The 20570-nt window shown below is 29.7% G+C and overlaps 1 protein-coding gene across 1 annotated transcript; it reads right to left on the bottom strand.

Annotated features, from left to right (window-relative positions):
* Positions 1 to 405: 405 nt before the first annotated feature.
* LOC114417234 ((R,S)-reticuline 7-O-methyltransferase-like) lies at positions 406 to 6937 on the bottom strand. The gene is made up of 3 exons (XM_028382364.1): positions 6337 to 6937; positions 1693 to 2457; positions 406 to 979 (listed from the first exon to the last, which is right to left on the bottom strand). Exons 1-3 carry the CDS (start codon positions 6379 to 6381, stop codon positions 680 to 682), a joined length of 1110 nt encoding a protein of 369 aa, XP_028238165.1. The 5' UTR covers positions 6382 to 6937; the 3' UTR covers positions 406 to 679.
* Positions 6938 to 20570: the final 13633 nt, after the last annotated feature.

The following is a 20570-nucleotide window of genomic DNA, read 5'->3' as shown; positions in this document are numbered from 1 at the left end:
AACATCTAACAGATTATAAGATCGAAACCTCATTCATCTCCTTGCAATTAGGTAAATGCCGGTATCTCTCTCTCTTTAAGCATGTAGCCTTTTCCTGTCTTGAATGGGTCACCCATTCCCACCTCCTAAATTTTTTCTTATAAAAGAAAATCCCGGCACTCCAAAGTTTTCCGGTGTTTTGTGGTCTATTCATTTTCTTATGTGATGAACTGATGATGGATATGTGGGAATAGATAACATATATATTGACTTATGTGGTCTATACACTCACTTTTTTTTTTTTCATTTGTAGGAATCGAACATTATTTTATTTAACAAATTAACAGATAAATACTGAAAACTTATGAACTGTGGAAGTTTTCTGAACTTGAGCAAAGTATTATGGAGTGAGGAGAGGCAACAACATAGAAAGCAAGGTTTTCACACCAAAGGATCTGATTCATTAAAAGCAATAGATTCTTCACAACCACACACCACTCACTTGACATATATGGAACACATACATAATCCATATAGCATTACTTAGTGGTGGGGCATTTCTTACTTTTATTTAATGCACAAACATAACAAGGGCAGGAAGGAAAACCACAAAATTAAAACGAAGATCATATAGCTGTTAATAATAACAACAACACATGCAACATAAAAACCACATGCAGTTGTGGTAGTGGCATCTTCTTCAGATTGGAAACGCCTCAATGATGGAAGGGAGAGCGTTGATCTTGATGATGTTGTAACGCGCGAAACCGGTTTCCTTGAACAGCCACTTCCAGTTCTCTTCGGTCCTCTCTTTGCCACCGGCGTTGTGAGCGAGAAGCATCATGTCGAATGCGATGCCAACGTCTGTGAAGAGTTCGTTGCCTTCGGGTCGAAGAACGTGATCCACGATTATGACTTTTCCTGTCTTCTCTGGTATTGCCTTCCTGCAGTTCTTCAAGATCTTGATGCAGTGCTCGTCGCTCCAGTCATGCAGAATCCACTGCATATATTTCACCCCAAAGAAAAAAATTTGAAGGGTAAGTGCACAAAATACTTGACATGTAATGAAAGACTTGACCATATACCATAAAAAACTATATATTATCATATAACAGGATTTAAATTCAACACAGTGGTTAGTTTTTTTTTTTTTTGTCTGTGTTATTAGTTATCGGATTAGAGACTAATTTTATTCATAATATATGATTTTTGTTGATATAAAATTTCTTTATACATGATCATAATCAAATACAAATTCTTTTATTAAATATATTACTTATATATATATATACAATAAAATCTTACACCATTATATTAACCATTTGAAGGCTAATAGTTATTTACACCTTTCTTTCAATTTTTTTTAAAAGATGTACATAATTATGCATTTATGACTCATTATAACTCAAACTAGTAATACAACTATATAAAATTTGATTACATTAAGATTTAATTATGTTTATGTATGAAAACTAGAATTATTTTTTTAAATACTAAATTAATATGCATTGTTTTTCTCATTTTATAATTACATGATATCACTTGTTATATTTATATATTTTTTATTATTTTTCTCTCTCACTCACTAAATGTTAACTAGCTAATATTATGAGTGTACGAATATCACTTTTGCAAAAGTAGTGTGTTAGAGTGTTATAAGCCATTAGCACATGCATTTTAAGAAGATATGGTATTGATCAGTTTTTGATATACCTTCATGTAAATAGCATCAGCACTAGGAATGGACACGAACATGTCACCTCCAACATGGGTGATCCCATCGAACTTAGGAGCAGTGGCAACCACATGAGGCAAGTCAAAGTTGATGGCATTGATATGAGGATAAGCCCTAACAATCTCCGAAAGAGACCCTCCAATGCCACCTCCAACATCAACCAAGGACTTAATCTGGTTGAACCCATCTTTGTAGCCAGTGATCACAGCCTTGGACACAACCCTAGCAGTGCACACCATGCCCTCATTGAACAACCTATTATACTCAGGATCCAAACCCGTCATCTCAAATTGCTCATGTCCATGGCACTTAAAGAAAGCAGTGCCATTTTTTGTGCCTTCTCTAATAATCTCACTGATGTAGTGCGCAGGGTTCAGGTGAATTGGGTGGTTCTCCAGCAGCAACATGGGTGCTAGGGTCATTTTCGTGTCGCGAAGGATCCACTTCGAGGCTCGTGTCAAGCCGAAGAGGGTTTCTCCTGTCTCTGATTCTTGTGCACTGAAGATCTTTCTGCGCACCATCACTCTCAGGACTCTCTGGAGAAGAGAGGCATCTGGGGAGGGTGCGTCTTCTATGTTCTCCACAATTTGCGACAAGGATAGTGGTTTACCATAACGGTCTAGTATGTCCGCTATACGAAGCTCTATGACAGCTTTCAAGGCCACGGAGTCCGTGAAGCATGTCATGTACCTCCATATTTCCACTTGCCCTAGCAATGAGTCTTCCTCCTCCTTGCTCAAACCCTGATTACAAATATATAAGTCACAAAGATGTGAGAATATATAAAAGTAAATAGTTATGAAACGATTGTAAAGATAATTCGTTAAGTAAGATAACTATTTTAAAAGTTATTATTATTATTTTTTATTGACTCACAGTATAAAACTTAGCTAGTCTAGCTCATAATGTTCAGTTTACATAAGAAAAAGGTTTTAATGGTATTATGTGCATGGCATGAGCCCAAATGTACAAATTGTACGTCGAATAGAGACGCATGCAGCAGCGTGAAATTTGTGTATAGTGAACTAATAGATATGCGTTAGCATTTTTATGTCTGCAAATTGAGAGAGAACAATTTCATGCAATGTCCGTCAATTTTTATATTTATCTTTTATTGTCTATGAAATTGTTAGAAATTGGATGCCAATATTTTTTGTTCTTTTGCTGATCTATCAATAATGTTATTATTATTAAAAATTTGTAATAACTCCTCCCTTCCTTTTCATGTTTATGTGTACACTAGGATGTTATAATGGGTCAATTTGTTAAAACTTTAAAAAAGCAATTTTAACATAATATGCTACCCAGGGATGGCATATGCTGTGCCACGTACTGCCATGGGGGAACTTTAGTGTGCCATTAACATGGCTCCGCGAATCAGTAAAATAATGTAATACGTACGGCTTAATACTATTACAATTTTTTATAATTGAGAGTACTACTTATTTAAAATGACAAGTTTCTTTTTTAACACCTATTTTCCTTGTCTATGAAACTCGTATTTGAAATCTTATGTAAAAAATAATAAAAATAATCTTAGTATTCAAACCAATATTATACAATATAGGTGAAATAACATTTAATAGTGTCTGTACATGTAAGCACGAGCATTTTAAATAAATGAGACAAATTAAATGAGTCATAATTCATCTTTAAACAAATGAGGCAGTTTGTCTATGTAAAACATCTGTTTTTACCATTCAGATTAATTTTCTGGTGTTAGCAAAACTGACAATCCTGGGCGTAATTTTATTTTCTAGAAAACAAATTCTAAAACACAATATTTGTTGTATACGACGATAATGCATCCCTCGATAATTTTATGTCTAGGATTATCACATCACACCACTCTAAACAGTAAACATATTGTGAGGGGAAAAGAAAAATGAAAACGTTGTATGTTTAAGCAAATTTTTCTTTTGTTCCAAAATAACTTCTGACGGTAAATTACCAAGAAAGCATAACTAGTTAAAAGCAAAGAACCACATGAGTACTTGTTAAAAGCTAATTCCGATGTAGTACTACAAAACAAACTATTCTATCCAATTCCAGTAGTACACTACCCAGGCATTCAGGCAATATATTACAAAGTTGTGTTTGGGGGATCTGATGATATTTCCATCCGTATAACCTTCGGCTTCGCTTCATTTTGAACCAAACATGAAGCTTTTACATAGCATTCATGAAAAATGGGAAAAAATTTATAAGTTTTACTACTCATTTATTGGTGAAAAAAAATGTTTCTATAAATTCGATGAAACAGGAAATGTTAAAAAATATGGTTCAAAGGGATAAAGTCTATTAAATAGTTAAATATGATAGCTTAGTGGAATAAAAATGAAAAAAAAAAATTCATAAAAAAATTAGGGGCAGATCCCACAAAATCAAGTCTTGAGAAACTTCAAAACTTATTTGAAACTAGAAAGCAAAAAGTGCATATTAATCTATGTATAACTCATTGTTACTGATTATTTTTTGTTGTTAATAGAGTTTCTTTGGAGAAATAAGAAACGAATAACTTTGGTACAAAAAAAAAACAAACGAATAACTTATCAATTTTTTCTCATTTAAATTATATTTTATACTCGACCTTATTATAGTATTATGTAATAAATCATAGTTAATTTTTTTTACAGAATCATAGTTAATTGTTAATAACACTATTTTAGGGGTGTTGTATTTATTGTATACTGTATACATCATAGTTTGTATAAAATAAAATATTATTGAAACATTAAGTTTTTTTTTTTAATTTGATTGTTGAGACGTACTACTTGAGGCTCTTGAAATTAAATATTTTGAAGAAAATAAATAAAAGTCTTAACCTGTCTAATAATATACAATTTGAACAGTTTGTATAAAACTTTAAATTCAAACTTCATTATAGTTATTAAGAAAACAACATATTTTAATCGGTTCTTCAGTTTCTCATGCATTCCCGTGAGCGGGTTTCTAGTAACCATGAAAAGGTAATTTGGTCGCATATATGCATAAAAAATCACAATTTCATGGTCAAAATTTTGCTTTCTCAAAATAATCAATATGTGAAAAGTTATTGCCACAGGTTCACCAATAATATCACTTTTTTGCAAAAACATTGTGAGTGTTTGTTGATTTATATGTTCCTTTATGCTTTGAGGATCTATTTGTGTAAGTTTGAAAAACGAATCTTTAATAACTATTTTTTTTTTCAAATTGTTTACAAAATTTACTTTTTAAAATAAAATAAAAAACTAAAAGAGAGATTTTCTCTGAAAAATGACATGATTATTATAAATATAAAAATGACATGATTATTATAAATATTATTAAGCATGTCTTCTAAATATAACATTTGTCTTGAGTTTTTTTTTAAACAGCTCCAGGTTCTCTTTTAAGGAAAAATCACCTTTTTCATTATAAAAATTATCCCGACAAATTTTTCATAATAAATTATTTTAAAAATAGAATAAATTAATTCTATCGATCACACAAATAAGATTTCACTAGCAGTCGTTACACAGTTGTCAACATTCACAATACTACTTGTTTGGTTTTCCCCCTTCTCTTAAATACATAATCTAAACATCTAAAATCAATGCTTAACACCAAATATTCCCCTACATTAAATAAATTTTTGCAATCACCACCATACATAATCAGCAAATGTAAGCTCAATGGTTCCCTCTACTGATTGCAATCACAGTTCAAAATTTTTTCCATTTCCAGAAGATCAGTTTCTCAGAGTCCTTATTCTCTCATGCATTGCTGCTTAAGGAGAGAAGTATAGAACCCAAACTGGGGAAGGCATGGTACCGGTCCAGTAGCCACAAAACCAAAACTAGAATCAAGAGTAACAAACCTCATATATTCAAACTTAAGATCACTAATTAATTAACAAAGTTTGAATAATATGCTAAGAAATTAATCAATTAAACACTGACTAAAATGTAAAGAACCTAAAACGACTTTTGTATGTAACAATGCATGCAAATTGTCACAAATTTAAAGAAACAGAAAGAATATGCCAATGACCAACTATACTAAATCCACCAGAAATCGGGAAAATATGTGGTTTCTTCAACAAGAAACATCAAAATGACTAGTAATTTTTTAAAATTAATGCATATTATAATGAAAGCCAATGCCTATGACAAAAAACCCACCATATAAAGGTATATCAAATTCTTAAGCCTTACCTCTATCTTTCCCCATAAAATGCAAGATGCATATTAGCACAATAACTAACCCAAATTACTAATAACTGCTGATCATATGGTACTTTACTAAGTTTATTAAACAAAATACAAATCTTTTGGAGCTGTATAGTGAGTCTGTTTAATCTCTCTATTAAGGGTAACTATCAAATAGTTGCAATATATAATATATAATGTTGACAGATATATAATATAATAAATAACATGTCAATTCCTCTCATGACATTGTGGTTTGTAGATATCTTCTCAAACCATCAAAGTGGGGGTCGAACATGATATCAAATAAATAAAAATAAAATAAAGGGTACATACTCCACAAAATTACATAAACAGGTAGAGAGGGATACAGTAATTAAATTTCAAGTCCCATTATTAAGATTATTTTAGTGATGATTTAACCATATACTTGGCACTATTTCTACGCACCTTGAATTCCAAAGGTGGGGAGTGATTGAAAAGAACAGTCTCCATATTCTGTGGAATTCTAAGCAAAGAAAGAATCAGAGGTATCAAGTTGGTGTGCTCGGTGCAGGAAGCCTTTTCTCTTACTCACAACAAGGCTTCCAGTAAGTGATGAGTTCAGCGGGGTGAGTGAAACTGGCTTGGAAATGAACGGTTAATAAAGATGATAAGTAGCATGACGTGTGTGGTTGATTGCTTCAGTTGAATGCACGAATTGATAAGGTAGCAGGGAATGTGCGGTTGAGATTCACATCACAGGTTTCCAGGAACGTGCAATTGAATTATTGAGAAGCTATGATGCTATGTGATGGATCAGTGTGTGGTGCAGATCAGAACACATAAAGCTTGTGTTATGCTTTAGAACAACATTATTGGTAATGTAAGGACACATCAACCGTGTAATGCAGCTTTCATGAATTTCAGCCAGATTTTGATTTTATACAAAATCTGGCATGGTATTGGAAAGTGACTCAGTCCAATGCCACTCTTCTATCTTACAGTTTTCAAATATACATTAATATTGATAGATTATAAACTTTGTTATTGATTGATAGATTATGCCATTCTTCTATCGTATAGTTTTTTAGTATAAAATATTTATTAGTTATTTTAATAATTAATTTCTGTCAAAAGTCTGACTAATTATTTAAGTAAATTTTTTCTTTTTTTTTTCTTTTATAAGACTTAAACTTGAGTTTACTATCACTCAAACCACAACGATTTCCTGATTTTATCACATAGTTTTAAAACAAACATAGTCATCGATAGATTATGCTAATCTTCTCTGTCAAAGGATTTTAAAATAAGCATCATTATAGATAGATCATGCCACTTGCCATAGAGTTTTGAAACAAAGATAATTGTTTATAGATTATGCCCCTCACCTATAACTCAGTTCTAAAATAAACATTATGTATCAATAAACATTACGATAGATACATTACTTCTCTAATGAACAGGACCCTTTCAAAGCATGTGTAAACACAGAAGACCTTGATCAGCATATATAGTTAAAGACAAACCTGGTTGTCACATCTCTAATTTTGCACCACCTGAATGTCGACACGTCAGAGCGACAGAACATATATACAAACATAAGCCTTCAATTATTGATAGGAATTGGTCATTTGGCAATGACATTAACAGATACCTACTACCAATGCAATCAGTAAAACGTGGCACAGTGATGAATATGACTGCTCGTGTCACTTAGTGTTTTTGTTTTTTTTCTGATCAAAGTGAAACGATAGTGTAAGGGATTGTGACCACAATCCATTTACCTCAGTAATTTTCAGCAATTTTACTAACCAGAAGAGCAATGCCACTACAATTTAAGACCCTGTCCTAAACAATAGAGACAATTTTTTTTAGGCACACACATATGCCTAGCGTGGTAATGCTCAATGGGCCTGTTTGTGTTAACAAGTCCGCAACTCATCAGAAGTGAGCATGAATTCAGTTGATAGATTGGGCCAGACAAGGCTCGGTCCATCCCAGCCAGGCCCAGCCCAACAAAATCCATAAACATTTCGTGATACCATAGAAACGGCCTGTTACTAACTGGGCCTTTAAGATCATGGGCATAAAAACAACCCCAAAAAATATTAATAGTAATAATATGGCATGTATGCTATGTGTATCAATATGTGAAGTGTTCAGCAAAAAATAAAAATAAAAATCAATATGCGAAGTGGGAGATAGAAATTAGTGTTGTCATGGAACGGAAATAAGGATGATTTTACAGCAAGTAGAATCTCTTGAAAAACTTCCTAAATCTGTTGGAAAGAAATTAAGCATATTATTGTAGAAACAAACTATCATGGTTTAAATAAAATGAAAGAAGAAAGTAGTTTAAATGAAACAAAATTTGTATAAGAGCTACTACCAGTACAAACAAGATGATTTATAGAAGTTGTCTCCATAAAATAAATATATGGGCAATTAATATCTGATTATTCATTAGGTAAGATTCATGGGTACGGACGGAGTTAAGAATAATCATGTGTTACCATATAACCAAGATTAACTCTTATTCTGTGACAGTACTCTCATTTGATAAGTCTCTTTTGAGAGGGAGATTAGTGTTGTTACACACAAACCGCACTTAGTGTTGTATAAAACAAACGTTACAATGGAGGGAAACAAATTAAGTATGAGAGGAGAAAGTAAAATATAGATCATGAACTATAAGAAGAATCATCTGTTAGATTTAAGTTCACCTCCAAGAGGACTGGTATGTGTAACAAAGTAGTTGTTTACCTTTGGTAGTTGACGAGCTAAAGATTCCTCCCCTTCCTCAAATCTTGACCAACAATAGGATTAGCTACTGCCACCAATCATGGTGAAATCATTAAAACAGTAGCAACAAAACCTTAGTTTATCAGACAAAGTGGGCTACATATAGATCACATGAGACCATTCAATTCGATTAAAAATTAAAGCTTCAAGAATATTATTTACCATGAGATATCCCTTAAAGACTTTTGCTTAAGTACTTCTTGATTCCCCTTTGCTCCTTTTCACCAAAATAAAAACCATGCAATCTAGTTTTTTACACCAGTGTCTCCCATGGCTTTCCTTGTACACCCCACTTTAACCTATTTTCTGTCCAAGATGATTCCACACTACAAGTTGTATAGTTTCCTGCTAACTTCACCCATAAAACAAGCATAAAAAACACGAATAAACCTTCTCTACAATCTTCTAGTTCTAGGTTTAACAAACCTGGACTAGAACACAAAACGTAACTGGATATAACATGATCTGATATCTGAAGAATCAACAAAAACAAGGCCAAAAGGAAAGCCATTTGAGACAACTTGGCCTGCATTCCAAACCTTAGGACCATGGTGACCATCTAAAAAGCAATCTACAAGATCATCAAGTATCCATCCAAAGATCTAGGTGAAGTGCAATAGAATAACAACCAAATATAAAGAACAAGAAACAAAGTTGAAGCTAGGCACTGCTCCTTTATGGATAGGCTTCAAAACAAGCCATGCAAGATACCCAAATGATTCATTGGCACACACCTAAGGAGTAGTTTAAAGTGGCCTGGCATTCCTATTATGTGCCATACACAAGTATTACTCCACTCTTACCCATAAAGCTAAAAAAAAAAAAGACACACCAGGGGCTTAATTTTAATTTAGAGCAACCAACCAAGCCACGAGGAAAATTGAAATGTGTGCCAATCAGAGATCAAAAAACCCATCAAGTTGTTGAGAGAAAGAGGAAGGAGGGCATCACAATTAGTTCAATACAGCTGTAACGTATGTACGAACAAGAACATGCATAAGATTTTTGAAGCTTTCATTTTAGGATCCACGCCAGCATGCGTTGTCAAGCATGCAAGTTGGACCTTGGACGTGTCCAATGTGTACGAGAGGATAAGATATCCTTGAAAGGAATCTTCCTGAGCCAACTAGTTTCGGTCGTGTCAGCAGCAATCATCAGCTTCACATTCATACTTAGGACGACAGCCACAAGCTTCATGCCCCTACGCAACTAAACTCCCCTTTTTTCTTATTTCCTGTCCTTTCATCTAACTAATGTAACATGTCAATAATTCAAACACTAACAACTAAAACAAGGTTCTGTTTAGAAAGAAAAGAAAAACTAAATCAAGATTATTTGATTATACTATAATACTTTGTGGTGAGAGTATCTAACTTGATTGATTAATCATAATATCTGAATTATTGTAAATTTTAAATATTTGTCTTTAATTTTAATGAATAAAAAATATTATAATAATATATTATATTAACTGACTTAAACTTATTTTATCTTAGTAATATTATTTAAATTTGAGTTCTAAATATTTAATTATATATATAAATATAACATACCAATTAGTTATTATACCATCCAGCATGTGACATTTAATTTTTCTAATTTAATTAATGATATTAAATTCGAGTATTTAAATATGTAAGTGTGTTAAGTATTTAGCATGAGAATTTTCTCGCTTATACGGAAGTCTATGCTAAAAAAGTTATTAATTATTTTTATTTAAAATTATTTTTAATGATATGTTCCTTCTATTCTTATTTGACTGTTGTTTTAATAAAACATTTTTGTTACGTTCTAATTGATTTTTATGATATCAATAGACAAATTGTTGTTTTCAATTCTCTACTTAACATATATTTCATATATGAATATTTAGTAGTATATTCGCATAAAAATTTAGAAAGAGAGAAGATATAATAAAAAAACAAATTAGTGAGTTATTTATTTTGTCTTTCTTTATCTTTATGAAGAGTCAACTAAATGGAAACTAAGGAAGGAAGAATTTCTATTTAATTAGAATAAAATAAATAAAGGATACAGATAATTTCAGCCTTCGAGGATAAAGTGGGCAATTCAAGTGCCAAGGACAAATAAGGAAGCCAAAATTTCGGCATTCACAAGAGATTGGAGTTGGAAGTTTGAGAACGGATAGATACAGCTTAAAGGTATGATTGGGAATGCTGACCTGACATATATAATAAATATTACTTTCGATTTTTTTATTAAAAAAGGGATAATATATTTTTGCTGTAAAAAAGAGGATGATAATAATATTTTATGTTATCACTTATTTTTTATAATAATAAAAATAATAGATTTATGAAGGTGATTTGATTCATTGAATCTAATTCATCTCAACTTATTTTATAAATCAATCGATCTAATTTGATTTACTTAAAGTTAATGTTAGAAAATGCTACTCCATTTAACTCATCATTGATTGTGGGTTAAATAGGTTGATCTATCAACTTTCTTAAAATTAAATAAACAAAAAAATTTAACAAAAAGTATTTTTTTTAGATAAATAAATTAAAAACATATTAATTTTTTTACTATCAATTAAATTAATTTTTTTACTATTCACACACTACAACAAGACATATTATCATATGTTAGAAATCTCGAAATATAATAACAAAATTTTAAAAATGATCTTAAACAAAATACTAAAAAAAAAAATATTAAACAATATTACATAATACTAAAAATGTATTTAGGTGAGTTTTACTCCTAGTTAAATGAATAAAAACATTTTAAAATTTTAAAAAATATTATAAAATATTAATAAATTATTTTTTTGGTAGGTTAAATAAGTCAATTTGATATACTATGGATTCAACACCGATGGAGCGGGTTATAAGTGGATTAGATCAAGTTTTACACCCTATTGAGAAAAAAAAAAATCCATTTTGGACTGGAATACAAAGCCATGGTGGATCATATTGTCCCGTGAATTTGGACTCATTTTCATGGAGATAAAAAAAAAAGTCAAAAGATAATAATGAGCAATGATATATATACACAGGCTACTTTAATTTTGGGGTGAAATGTGTTGGAAAAAGAGAAATATAAGAAGAGGAAAAAATAGAATAAAACTTGATAAATAATTTGATATAAATAAATAGTTATAAATAAAAAGTGAAACTGAGATGCATCTATATACATATAAAAGGATATATCATATTACATGAAATTATTTTATATAAAAGTGATAAAATAAATTTAAACTTTATAATTAAATATGAATGATCAAAATTTAATATCATATAATCACTTAAAAAGTCATATGATATTTTAAAATTAAATCTAGATAATCTGTATTTATACAATTTATATTTAATCATTTCATTATCATATAAAATATTTCTTCATATATATATATATATATATATATATATATATATATATATATTCACCTTTCTAGAAACTCAAAATACCTGACTTATCCTTAAAAAAAACATAAAGATTCCAGAATATAGGGCCAAAAGAAATGAACTTAAAAATATCTTTTTGGACCCTACCCCAGTACAGTCATACTTTTCAGAAATAAATGTTTTTTCTAAAATTACTTTAATTTAAAATAAACTAACTCAAATATATAAAATATAACAAGAAAATAAGGGGGTGTTTACTTGTATTTTTGTTTCTTATTTTCATTTCATATTTTCCTTTTTCAATTATAAAATTATCATCTTGTTTTCAATCTATTTTCTATTTTTAAATATTTGTAAGAAAACACAAAATAATTTTTTTTCTATTAATTATATAAATCTTTTTAAAAAGAACAAATTAAAAAAAGAGTTTTTAACTAAAAAAAAGTAAGTAAACACTTGTTAAGGCGTCGATATAGTTAAGGCGTGGATAACACGCACTTCACAAATCCTATTATACGTTTCAATAAATGTTTTGTCAAATAAAATTCATTGTATGATTGTCAACTGCCAAGACAGATAGGTGGTTGCGTTTTGAAGTCTCCTTAGATGCAACCAATAAGGACATAATCATTGTTGCATCTTTAGGTTTTCATGGTCAAGATTTAAAAGATGAGATATTAAATTGAATAAAATAAGATAAAAGATCAAAAGTCACATCCAAATTAAAAATAATATTACCTCACGCATACGTGGACTTGCCCCAATTAAGTTTCATACATATTGTTTGCTCACATGTATAAAGGTGCTTTGGTTGTGATTGGATTGAGTTTTATCAAATTTATTATTCAGCTTAATCAAAATATTTTAGTTGAATTTGTGTAATTTTTTTTTTTTGTCAAATTCAAATTCAACCAACCCAATAGATAATTGGTTGGATCAATGATACAGAAAATTAAAAATTATTTTATAATTTTTTTTTTAAAAAAATCCCTTGTCATTTTCAAATGGAATTTTGATATAGTTTTTGAATAGTTATATACTTATGTTATATACGCTTTTGAATAGAACCAATCCAATGAATAGTTATATTGTTGATCTAAAAAAAATTCATTTTGCTTTTTACCTTTCAAATAGCTATACTATAAAGACAATAATTCATATGCAACTATGAAGACTCTAAATAGTTACGAAAAGAAAAATTGTACATTTTGGTTAGTCCTAAATGCTAAATGTCTTTCAAGTTTGAACAAATACGAACTCATTGAATGAAATAGATGTTAATTTTCACACCAAAATGATGTTATCATGAGGTCAAGGGCAGACTTACGAATGACTGAGAGTGATTTATTTTTTTGGACTACATCCTTTCCTCATTTTTTTTCAAAAAAACACGTACTTTAAGGATTTTGTAAACTACACTTATTTTTTGAACTGAGGAGAGAAGTTGAAATTTGGGAAATCCAACTTCCAACTATACCTATTTTTTTTAAGAAATTTAAATATTATTTACACAAAGTTAAGAAGTCGAGATTGGCAAACCAACTTCCAAACTTTTTTTTTTTAAAATTTTATTTTCACATTAAAAAATAATTTATTTTTTAAATATTATTATTTTATTAAATATAATTTGTTTATATTATTTTATTTTTAAAAAATTGATAATATTAATTTTTTTGTTTATATTATTTAATTTTTGTTTATATAATGCTAAAAAATTTGTTTATATTACTTTTTTAAAAAAATTATTAAAATTTTGAAGTTAAGAACCCAACTTTCGAACTTTTTAAAAAAAAACAAATATTCATTTTGTTTAATATTTATAATTATTTTTAAAATAATGAGATTTTTTGGTTTAATAATTTATTAATAGTCTTAAAACAAATAAAAAAGTAAAGTGATTAAAAAAAATAGATTGATTAAAAACACAATAAATATATAGTTATTAGATCTTAATTATTTTATATGAAGAAATTAAAACATTCAAATAACATAAACATAATAAAACAAAAATAACGAAACGTACTAACAATAACAATTGAAATATGAAAATGACGAAACTAATCATAGCTTGTAAGGTTTTATGCAACGAACATGTCTTATTCCAATATTTGGATTACTCGTTTGTTAAAAAGAGCTAAAATTTCTACTAAACAAAAACGCTTCTAGTAGTTGAATTCTGCTAATACTTTTAACACATCTTCTTCATCATTTTTCAACTCTATTATTTGATATTCGATTAATTTTTCTAAATATTGTGTATGGTCTGGTTGTAGAAAGAACAACTGTCTGACCTTTTGTGATTCGTGAATTCCATAAGGGAAACTCCTATAGGCGCAACTTGCTCGATGCTACATCTTGAAGGAATTTTAAATCTTATTGGGTTTATTCCAATGAAGAATTGACCCAAAAATTGCCTTATCGTGGTATCTTTCACTTGTCGTTGTAATATAGCATGACATCATGAACATAAGTGATGGTGGATCGAAGTAGGTTGAGTATACCATAGGGTGTTTTGTTGATGGTACATAATAATTCTATAAGACCAACACACTGGTATTGCTCATTGCACATCAACATTGTGCAAACATGATCATCATTTTTCAATTGCAGAGAATAAAAAAGATTGTTGATCTGCATCTATGGATGACTATAGGTAGTAGATTTTATCCACAAATTGGTCATTGGTTAGTTGAAGGGTGTTGTGCATTCTATTGATGAATGTCTTGAAATAACACTCATCAGGAACTCGCGTTGGTATTGGAATAGGACATTGAAAATAAACACCAATTTAGTTGTGTTTGATTAATCCATTTGAAAAAATGAATGTTAATTTCAAGTTAGCAATGATTTAAGTGATTGTTTCTCTCAAGAATGTCATAATATTGAGATTGAATTTTGTTTGTAAAGGTATATTGTGTGGAAGTGTGTGACTGTATTGAGGGTGTTTGGTGTTATTTATAATTGTTTGAATATTTACCCCGTTGATGAGTATTGAATTTTCATAATACTAGAATTGTCTTTTTGATAGAGGCTTGTTTGGAATCCAATATTGATTGAGATATGTCATTATTCCAATTTTGTTTTTATCAATATAATGTATAGTATTGTCAATTTCGACTGTGATTTTATCCTGTTATCTAGTGTGCTAGTCCATTATTGTTTTAACACTTGAAATTTAAATTGTGAGTAGTCAATTTAATGTCAGTTTTGTTGGTGATTCATCTAGTGTGTTTTTTTTAGTGACTTGGATCAATTGCAAAGTTTTGTCAATTTTCAATATCATTTTACTCTGTACATGATGCACCAGACGTACATTATTACTTTCAAACTTAAATTTAAATTGTAAGTTGTCAATTCAATGTTAGTCTTTTTGTAAATAATAGAGACTTGATTAATTCACACAGACTTGAAAATTTCAAGTATCTGCATTTTAGGAGTTGTCATTTTTTTGTTATTTTTGTTGTTAATGGAAACAAAAACAAATGATTTATTTCATTATGTAAAGTAAGTACTATAAACAACAATAATGAAACGAAGTAGGCAATGCAAATCCACAATGACATAATGTTAAAGAATGAACACCGACATAGTACATCACAGGAAAACCTCAAAGCAGAAACAAATAACACATAAATCATCCCCAAATTACCAACCTCGTTCGCACAAGTTTTTGTATGTTGCGTGCAAGTGTTCATTGTGCGATCACATGCATTGGTAATTGACATGCGAGCCTAACTAGCACATGGTCTCGACTTGTGATAAGCGTTTGTGCATTGAGCAGTAATAATAATAAAAAAATAGCTTGAATTGTTCACACAGACTTTTTGGATTCTTTGTTGAAAAATATGAAATAAATTTTCCACAAATATTTTTAATTTATTGGACCTAAATTTTATAAATTACATAACATGATCACTTAAACATTATTTTAAGGGTCAAAAACATAGTTTTTTATTTTATTTTTTGCTATTAATTTAGGTCTTTGTTGATGAAACTATTACACGGTATATTTTTTTGGAATATTTGATGTGAAAACTATGAAATAAATTTGTTACAATTATTTTTAATGTATTTAACATAAGTTTTATAAATTGCACAACATGACCACTTGAACATTGTTTTAAGGGTCTAAAACAGTTTTTATTTTATTTTTTGCTATTAATTTGAGGTCATTATTATGAAACTATTACATAATATATTTTTTTGAAATCTTTGACGTGAAAACTATGAAATAAATTTTTCATAGATACTTTTAATGTATTTGACATAAATTTTATAAATTGCACAACATGACTACTTAAACATTATTTTAAGGATCCAAAACATGGTTTTTATTTTGTTTTTTTTTTTAATTAATTTGAGGTCTTTGTTGATGAAACTGTTATACGTTATTTTTTTTATTCTTTCACGTGAAAACTATAAAATAAATTTGTTACAAATATTTTTAATGTATTGAACATAAATTTTATAAATTACATAACATGACCACTTAAACATTGTTTTAAGGGTCGAAAACATAATTTTTTTTGCTATTAATTTGAGGTCCTTGATGAAATTGTTATACGGTATAATTTTTTTGGAATCTTTGAAGTGAAAACTATGAAATAAATTTGCAACATATTTTTTAATGTACTTGACATAAATTTTATAAATTGCACAACATGACCACTTGAACATTATTTTAAGAGTCCAAAACATAAGGTCCTTCTTGATGAAATTGTTACACGGTATATTTTTTTGGATTCTATTAGGTTAACACAATTGATTAGTAAAACTAACCAACTTCTCCCTACTCGGGAGCAACTGAAACAGTTGTTCAATTGTTATATCCTATCCCTATTTCATTTCATCATGGTCAAACACGTTCAGAGGCGTGCAGGAAACAATTGTCCAAAATCCAAAATTGAATTTTGTTGAATGGTATGATGTTACTGAGCTTATTCCTTAGTCTCCACAGCCACAACTACCATATCCACAACCATGTCGTACAACAACCTGAACCTCAATGATTCATGTCTTCATACAACAACCTTGAAACACGAGACGTCTTTAACATTTATACTTCACACACACAACTATTATTTCAAAATGATTCTTTTTCTAATGCTCAATAAACCTCCTTTCACCAACTAAACATTCATCCATCACAATATTTTAGAGCCTCACCCCATCAAAACAACAACAAACACAAACGTCAAACCCAAATGAACATTTCCTCACTAACGAATATCCCATTATACAATTTCATGAAGAAAACATGGATGATTTTAGTGAGCACGAGAATCATCTTTTTAATCACAACAATGACCAAAGCGATGACGAAGGTGTTGTCGTAGTAACGTCACATTCATTGCAAATATCAACAACCTAGGTGTTTAGTGGAGTTGTACCTCGACCACCTATCACAATACATTGATCACCACCATTTAGTTTAGCAACAAGACCGTGTACAACCACCAATTGGTGCACTCGAGGAGGTTGACATGACCTTCAATGAAAAAACATAATGTATTCGAGCATGCAATTCAAGGATGCATAAGAAATGAATTATCAAGAGTATCAGAGGTAAACACACTTGTCACATACTAATGCTCGGACAGGATCATCTGCATCTGAACAAACACGTCGTAGCACAGATCATCTAACCTATCATAAACAAAAAACTAACGATCTCCATTAAAACATTGATTGCAGAGATCAAAATGTTCATGAATTATACTCCATCCTACAAAAAGACACGGTTAGCAAAGCAAAAAGCGTTGGAGATGATTCATGGAAATGGGAAGAATCATATGCCAAGTTGCCAAAAGTTTTTGAAGCTTCGCAACCCTGTGTTTCTGGGAATGTGGTCGTTGTTCAAATAGAATTCGTGTTTGAAGAGGGAGAAATGGTATATAGTAACAGAAGGCTTAAATGTGTCTTTTGGTCATTCGGTCCATGCATTAATGGGTTTGCATATTGCAAAGTCATCGTGCAAGTAAATGGTACATGGCTTTGCTTTACGAGAAGTATATTAGCACATTATTGATAGTTACAGCACAAGACGATCTAATCATATCTTCCCGATTGCCTATGCCATTGTACACCATCGTAGAAGGGGAGACCACTTTAGCGTGAGGATTCTTCCTAAAGAATTTGAGAATGCATGTTACTCCGCAAAGTAGCATTTCTCTCATTTCAAATAGGCACCCCTACCACTCATGCATGTGAGAATCTTTAATATTTTATTTTTTTGTTAAACTATATTTTAATTCAAATTTCATAAAGTATTAATTTGATTAAATATTTCATAAAGTATTTTAATTTGATTTCATAAACTATATTTACAAGATACTATATTTGGATAGAAGTATGGTACTTGATAGAACATTATGGCAGAAGTTGATCCATGTAGCCGACCCCACCTAGTGGGATAAGGCGTTGTTGTTGTTGTTGTTGTATTTACAAGATACGCATATACGGAAAAGATGCACTGGCGGCATCTTGGAAATATTAGTGTGAATAAGCCAAGTGCAGCTGAATAGCTTGATCAATTATCCAAAAAATATTGGGTACAATGCTTCGATGAGGAAAACCGTTGGGGACATATGGCTACAAATTTGTCTGAGTTGGTCAATTCCATGTTCAAAAGCATAAGATTGTTTGGTTCAAATTTTTTTGCTATCAAAGGCCGACAAACCCATACAATGATAAACTTTGGCTCATAGTATTTTGAAGCCAAAGTCGCTTCTAAGACAATGAATAGTGATCAACAAGAATCAACTATGCACATTGTTAACAAACAACCACACATTTATTGTAATGACCCAAACCTCACTTCAAACACTAGATCACCTGGAAGGTTTGGGATCATGTTATAATCCCAAAATTGTGATTGTGGTGAATATCAGGTTAAATACTTATCGTGTTTTCACATAATGACTGCATATAAATATGTCAATGTTGATCTCATGAACTATGTGTTGTCGTTATTTACTTTACATAACATATTGCACGCAGACAACAATTCATTTGATTTACTATCACACAAATTAATGTGGCAATAATAAGTGGGGTCCTGATCCAAAGGAGGAGTGCAAATGATTGTCTGATTTCAAATCACATTCCCATAGAAATGGACGAAGACATTGAACCGGATACTAGAAAAAATAACATGGAATCAGCCAACAACAAGATTATAACAGAAAAAATTGTATCAGGATACCTTCATCTTTAGCTTGTCCTTAGACAAATATTATTGTTCATGTATTTTATTTATGATGTAATGTATTCTAGTATAAATAAATTGTTAAACAAAAAATATTATCATTTTTTAAAAAAATTAAATAATATAAACAAAAAAATTATATTCAATAAATAATAATATTAAAAAATTTAATTATCTTTTAATACAAAAATAATATTTAAAAAAACAAGTGAATTAATATTTTTTTTAAAAAATAATTAAAAAAAAAGTGTTATTGGAAGTCGGATTTCCCATACGTGACTTCTCTCCTCACTTCAAAACAAATATAGTTTAAGAAATACTTTTAAAATAGGTGTATTTTAGAAAAAATGAGAAGAGAGAGGATGTAGTTCAGGAAAAAAAACCTTGAGGGGTCCCTGCCCCCCCCTGAATTTTTTCTGAATATTAAAATTAATGTATGAGTTGTGAGAGTGACTGTAAAAAAAGGAAAAAGTGGGGTGCGCTTAGAAAAAGAGTGCAAATACTAATAGCTAGCATGAATGTTGTGTTGCTTAAATTGCGTGTGCAGACAGTGCAGTCAGTGCAGGCGTTTCCTTGTGCGTAAATTACCTATGAAATTGAGAGAAAATCGTCAATTTAGTTGTTTTAAATATTTCTTTGTTTTTTTATTTATTTAAAGTTTTAAGCTATCATATCAATAAAAAATATCTTTTTTAAGAAATTTTATTTAAATATTGTATTTTATGAAATTTTAGTTACTACTTATTATACAATCAATTTTTATCCTTGGCTTTTTTTAAATTATAAAATTTATAGTAATTTTATTTTTTTGAAAGAAATCTTATCTTACAATTATATTTTAATAATTTTAGTTGTTATATAATTTTTTTTATCTCTTGAATTTTTCTTCTAAACTATAAAACCAATAACAATCTTATCTTTTGTGAAAAAAAATATTTAAATATTATATTTTTTTTATCAAATTTTAATTAATATACAATCAAATCTTATCTTGTTTTTCAAAGTATACACATTGAAAAGTAAATTGCTTAAAAGTTTAGTATAAATTTAATTATAAATGATTTTCATAATATACAAAAAAAAAATATGTTACGTGTTTTGATAAAATATTATTGTAATTAACGTTTTTAAACATTAATTTATGAATATTTTCACGATATATATTAGATGAATTTTATTTTTTTATTATTAGTCCCCTTATTTAGGTTTGGGTCCGTCCCTGCATGTGGTCAACTTAAAATAATTAATATCAACTCATGTAATTATTGTGACTTGTTGATGTATAATTTTGTATTTAATGTGTGTAGTTTAGTTCAATAAAA

This window comes from Glycine soja, chromosome 6, assembly GCF_004193775.1.
Source record: "Glycine soja cultivar W05 chromosome 6, ASM419377v2, whole genome shotgun sequence".
Classification (NCBI taxonomy): domain Eukaryota; kingdom Viridiplantae; phylum Streptophyta; class Magnoliopsida; order Fabales; family Fabaceae; genus Glycine; species Glycine soja.
The sequence above is the reverse complement of the archived record's forward strand: the minus strand, read 5'-3'. Positions and strand labels throughout refer to the sequence as shown.

What these genes read in the sequence shown, in the direction of transcription:
- LOC114417234 (XM_028382364.1), bottom strand. Translation starts at nt 6,381, where the DNA reads ATGGAGACTGTTCTTTTCAATCACTCCCCACCTTTGGAATTCAAG. An exon ending in CCCCACCTTTGGAATTCAAG is followed by an intron (nt 2,458 to 6,336) that starts GTGCGTAGAAAT and finishes ATTTGTAATCAG; the next exon opens with GGTTTGAGCAAGGAGGAGGA. An exon ending in CTGATGCTATTTACATGAAG is followed by an intron (nt 980 to 1,692) that starts GTATATCAAAAA and finishes AAATATATGCAG; the next exon opens with TGGATTCTGCATGACTGGAG.